General features: G+C 24.8%; 1 protein-coding gene across 1 annotated transcript in view; it reads right to left on the bottom strand.

The window, feature by feature from the left end:
• The window catches only part of LOC111638582 (potassium voltage-gated channel subfamily KQT member 1-like), an 84,613-nt gene that overhangs the window by 46,792 nt on the left and 31,430 nt on the right, over positions 1-6,391 (bottom strand). Inside the window, exon 7 of the mRNA XM_023384312.1 lies at positions 4,903-5,013. Coding sequence (XP_023240080.1) covers positions 4,903-5,013 — 111 coding nt within the window. The remainder of the gene's footprint in view (positions 1-4,902; positions 5,014-6,391) is intronic.

Raw genomic sequence — 6,391 nt, 5'->3', positions numbered from 1 at the left:
GTAATTAATAATGACAGATATATGAAATTAAGATGAAAATTAAAAACTCAAACTTTACATTATTCTAGGTTATTCATGTTTTTTTACAAATTTACTGCACACTCTTATTTAATATACATACATAATATATTATATTGGTGTGGTTGTATTGTTCTATTCTCATACACATTATTAAATGCAGTACATTTTATTCAAAACACAAACTATTAAACTTACACAATTTCTGTTTTTCTTGAATAATTTAACTATCATCAAATAAATCTTATGAAATAAGTCTTGGCTTATACTGTTTTACTTATAAAATATTTTGATAAAAACATTACAACAGAAAAAAACTATACAAATTTACTAAAATATATAATCAAAATTTCTAATAGCAACTTTTTATCACAATTTCTTACAAAATAAAAATTATTTAATAAAATTCTCATAAAAAAAGCCTGACAATTCCTGACAATCTATAATAACTATAGTGATATAAATTTTAAACTATGTTTCAATAATTTATAATAAAATAAAAACTATTACAATATATATTTATATACACTTATTTAAAAATGTTATTTAATCTTGTTTACTACCTCCATGTTTACTGGAAATTTTTTTATAGTTAGTTAAGATTTTTAAGTTTTTCAACAAATTAACAAACTTAGATAATTTAATTTAAACTTATCAAAATTTATATAAAATAAAAATAATATTAGATAATGTGCAAAAAGGAATTAAACAAAAAAATGTGCCTAACAGCCTACTGGAATGCTGTGTCACAGTACTGATTTTATCAAAAAAACTTTTGATTAAAGAAACATCACACACAAAAATTAGACTTCCTTTACCAGAAAATAATGGCTTCAAGCAGAAATAACCATTAAAGAAGCAGGATTCCAACTAATTGGTACTACTATATCATTATTTTGGTTGTTCACTCATGATATTTTTTGATAACTTTTTTATTACAGATTACTTTTTGTTTTAATTTAATATAACTTACATTCTGAAAATGTGAAATTTGGTTCCATATAAATACTAATAGACGAATTGCATTTAAAAAACTTTCTTACTTCAAAATGTAAGCAATTTTTTATCATCAATAAATTTCTTTTATCCTTGCATTTTTTACTGTATTTCAATACAACAAAATTTCAGTATAACAAAAATATGTCAATGGTCTCCTCAATTTCATTATACTGACATTTCACTGTATATATATTTGTGTTCATTATACTGACATTTCACTGTATATATATTTGTGTTCAAGATTTGTCAAAGAGAAGGTACATTCAAAATGATAACAAATTTCCTACTTGAATTTGTCAAAAGAAAGTTTTTAAATAAAATTAGAAAACAGAAGTTCAGTTGAACTGTAGCATTCCTTGATTTTGACAAGGAACACAAAATAACAATCAAAATAATATAAATAACATCTACATATGATGTGGAACAAAATTAAAAGAGCAATAAAACAGAAGTTTATAAAATTAATTTTACAAGAACAGGTAAAAAAATAAGAAAATGAATAATGCAATATAAGACAGTTTTGAATTAAATTCATTCTTTGGATGGATGTCGCCGTTTCTATAATTGAAATTTTCTTTTGTTGTTAATAACAACATAGAAAAATTTCAATTATTTAAATTCATTCATTAAAATTCCACTAAAACAATTATTTAATTTTTCCACTTTTAGTCAGCGTGCAATAATCAAACATTGAATCACAATTTCAATTCTTATTTTGCAGATGAAGTTACCAAATTTTTGATTCCCAATCCAAGGTTATGAATAATGGGGTGTACTTATGTTGAATTAGAAATGGGGCTGTTTCACTGATCATATATCAGTATGTTTTAATTAATAACAATGTAAAAAGTATCATTTTAGTCATTTTAAATCACAGTGTTAGATACTTATTAAAAAGTTATGTCTATTAGACTGCTTTTCAGTCTTGTAGACAGTTTCCTTTTAATTTCTACAGCAGACAGATGTACAAAACATTCAGAAATATATATATATTGCTTTCTCTTTTTGATTCTGTGCTGCATGTTGGCTGCAAAGGCATAGTGGGCATTCTTTTGAATTAACAAAACCTTCACAAATGCCAGAAAATCTGGCAAATATATAATAATATATTTGCCAGATTAATATATAATAAGATAAACAAACAGTTTTGATGATTTTAATTGTTGTCCTCGGGCCAGAGAATAAATAACAGAAGATAGAATGAGTGTCTTTAATATTTCTGAATGTTTGTACAGTACATCTGTCTGCTGTGTAGAAATATATATAAAAAAAACTTTAAAAAAAAAAACATTTATAAATATTTATTAATTAAACCTAACGAAACAAACTTATCAAAATTACAATTTAATTATTGAGTATTGAAAGATTCACATTATTATGCAAACCATTTTCATAATTTTAAGTAATTTATTCTTAAATAAAAGTTACTGAAATAAAAATATTTGCAACATGTTAAATCTTTTTTCCATCATTATATATTTTTTGTTTTTTTAATATCAAGTAATTGTATATTTAAATATTTGATATTTTAAATGTAATCATTATTTATTTTTATTTTAGTATAAATAATAATTTTAATCAATAAATTTTCAAACATGCTGTAAAGTATTAAAAATACAACAAATTATCAAAACCAAAAACAGTAATTTTAATATGAAAATTTAATATGTTAAATTTACATTTAAAACAAATTATATTTTTATAAATAATTTATCAATCATCATAATGGCAATATAGAAGGGAATGCAATTAATCATATAATTTACAGAAAAAAATAATAGATGTTATCATTAACTTACTATATAATAATCAAATTGACATTTAAAATAATATAAACTGTGAGAAACTTCAATTTTTTTTTAGTATCACTATGAAGAAAATAAAATTTTCATATTGTGTAGCAATTTCAGGATTTTATTAGAAATAATTATAAATAATAATTTTATCTCAACAATCTGGTTACTGTTTTTTAAATTGTTCAAAATAATGTTAGAATAGCAGCACACAATAACATCAGCTTTCATAAAACACACATTCAAATATAGTCTAAAAAATTTGCTTGCATGTTTCAGTGTTAAGAGGATAAAGTTATAGTGAAAACAAATTATTTTATATTATCTTAAATTGAGATTGTTTTATTGAACATAACCTTAAATGATGAGAGCATTCACTAGATACTAGATACTTATTCATATAAACAAATCCATATATGTATATATATGTATATATACATACATACATATATAAAGCAGACCCCGCCATGCATTGTTGTGGCTCAAAATGTATCTATTATAAATGTATAACACTTCCCCGTGAAGGGAAAATTTTTTTCGAAAAATCCCTTTTTAGTGTGTACATTCTATTAAAACACAATCAAAAATGCAAAAAACCACATCTAAAATATTATAAATAGAAACCAAGTTCTTCACGGTAAGCCTTAATCCTGTCCATCTCCTCCCAGTGGGGGGAATTTCAACATGTACAGTCATACCCCGAACTTACGCGATAGGTGGGACCGAGCGATAACCGCGTAAGTCGAATTCGCGTAAGTCTGGGTATAATTTTGCATATAAATACATACAAATAATTTTTAATTGGGACCGGAGACTAAAGAAAACAATAATTTAGAAAAAAATGTTTAATAAAATCTTAGATAATACATATGTATAACAAATTAGGTTATTATACAATTTTTCACATTAACTTGATTATCAAATTATAATTTTAACATTGTTTCCATCTCAGCGATAATACCGTGACGTTTACGAATGATGATTGAATTTAAAGATTGAGAATTTTTTACAGCTTCGAGAATTTTTTCTTTACCGTTTATAGTTGNTGTATTTAAGTTGCTTTATAACAATAATATGAAAAATATAGATATTGTGATTCATCACCTTCTTCCTTTAATAAGAAGGGTATGGGCATTGTGGTGCATTTCTTTGATGAATATGTGTGATAATATGAAATTGTAAGGTTTAGTTTGTAACGCGTGAACACTATGATTGATCTCTCGTATAAAACTTACATTATGGTTCGTAGCGTGTGGATCTGGCAGGTCTGAAAAAGCAAGCGTGCTACAAAAAGCTGAGTTAGTGAGAATAATCATGGTCGGATGACCGAGCGGTTAAGGTGGTAGCCAATCACTTTATGAGCATGGCCAACCTTTAAGCTTGCTACACGTGTCCAGCTCTCTTTGTGCCCACAGGGCGAAAAGAGTTTAAAAAAACTAAGAATAATTAATACATAAAGATTAATACTAACAATGGCATTTAATGACAGTTCAAAACACTCTAAAGATTTATTATGTCCATGATTAAAAAAATTGCATGGCGCTCAAACAAAAGACAAATCGACGAGATTTGAAAATCACGTAACTCCGGGTTCGTGTAAGTCGGGGTAGCGTAAGTCGGGATATGACTGTATATATAAAAACACGTGTGTATTCAAATGCAATGTTGTGTCAAAATTTCAAAGGAATTGGTAGGAACAAACGAACATTACATTTTTATTTATATAGATAGATAGCTAGATAGAAGATGATCTGCTTTAGTTCATCCTCACAGAAAAGCAAACTTAGGTTGTTGTACTTGTGGAGTTAGCACCATCTGTTGGACATAAAAGCCTTAATCCTAGATGCTATCTTTTTAACTTATATGAATGTTTAACGGAATAATATACAGCCTATGTCCACCCTGAAGTTCCATTCTAAATATTGGTGAAAGAATTTTTGAAATCGGATGANGACTGGAATTCTTTCGGATGATTGACTTTCGGAAAATCGACGCTCTACTGTACTTCTTTTAACATAACATTTTCCCTGCTATTTGCACTAACATTCTTAACATTAATTTTTTTAATTTTTAACAAATAAACTTTACTTACTGCAGGCAATGCAAAAAAAGAGATGGCAAATACAGAGAAACAAGAAGCAACAATTTTTCCCATCCATGTTTTAGGCACTGTATCACCATAGCCAATGGTAGTAACTGTAATCTAATAAATACAAACATTTTTTGAGATTAAATAGCACAATGTTTTAATAATAATAAATAATATCAAAGTCCACAAAAACTATTATAACTTCATAATAGATATTTATAAAAAAAAAATTCTATCATCAATTGGAGGGTTCAAGTTCTAAAATGAACCAAGTCCAAATTAAAATTTCTTTCATTACCTACATTGTATCTGTTATTTGTAATTTTTATGCATTATATATTGCATTAAGTATTCATAGTACCCATTAATATATTTTGATTTCTTTTTAAGATAAAATATTTCCTAAAATACCTGCTGTCTCTTTAATAGTTCACTTTAGAATTGAACCTTCCAATTATTAATCTGAAAATCAGATATTAATTTTAAAATAGACAATACTAGTGTAGACTCCCTATTTCACATATATATCAAAATTTTTTTCTCAAAAATTTAAATAGTGTTTAAAATATACAGGTGTAATATAATTTAAACACTAATAATTTTAATAGTTTTCTGTATAAAATTTATATTAGCATTTTACAGTTATCTTTGTTTAAATTTTTAAATTTCTGAAGTCTTTTCAAATTTTTATAATAATTCATTTATAATTTAAACAAGTAGTTCAGTAATTAATAATGACAGATATATGAAATTAAGATGAAAATTAAAAACTCAAACTTTACATTATTCTAGGTTATTCATGTTTTTTTTACAAATTTACTGCACACTCTTATTTAATATACATACATAATATATTATATTGGTGTGGTTGTATTGTTCTATTCTCATACACATTATTAAATGCAGTACATTTTATTCAAAACACAAACTATTAAACTTACACAATTTCTGTTTTTCTTGAATAATTTAACTATCATCAAATAAATCTTATGAAATAAGTCTTGGCTTATACTGTTTTACTTATAAAATATTTTGATAAAAACATTACAACAGAAAAAAACTATACAAATTTACTAAAATATATAATCAAAATTTCTAATAGCAACTTTTTATCACAATTTCTTACAAAATAAAAATTATTTAATAAAATTCTCATAAAAAAAGCCTGACAATTCCTGACAATCTATAATAACTATAGTGATATAAATTTTAAACTATGTTTCAATAATTTATAATAAAATAAAAACTATTACAATATATATTTATATACACTTATTTAAAAATGTTATTTAATCTTGTTTACTAACTCCATGTTTACTGGAAATTTTTTTATAGTTAGTTAAGATTTTTAAGTTTTTCAACAAATTAACAAACTTAGATAATTTAAACTTATCAAAATTTATATAAAATAAAATAATATTAGATAATGTGCAAAAAGGAATTAAACAAAAAAATGTGCCTAACAGCCTACTGGAATGCTGTGTCACAGTAC

This window comes from Centruroides sculpturatus, unplaced genomic scaffold (genome assembly GCF_000671375.1).
Source record: "Centruroides sculpturatus isolate CEXI.00-Female unplaced genomic scaffold, Cexi_2.0 scaffold1098, whole genome shotgun sequence".
NCBI lineage: Eukaryota > Metazoa > Arthropoda > Arachnida > Scorpiones > Buthidae > Centruroides > Centruroides sculpturatus.
The sequence above is the reverse complement of the archived record's forward strand: the minus strand, read 5'-3'. Positions and strand labels throughout refer to the sequence as shown.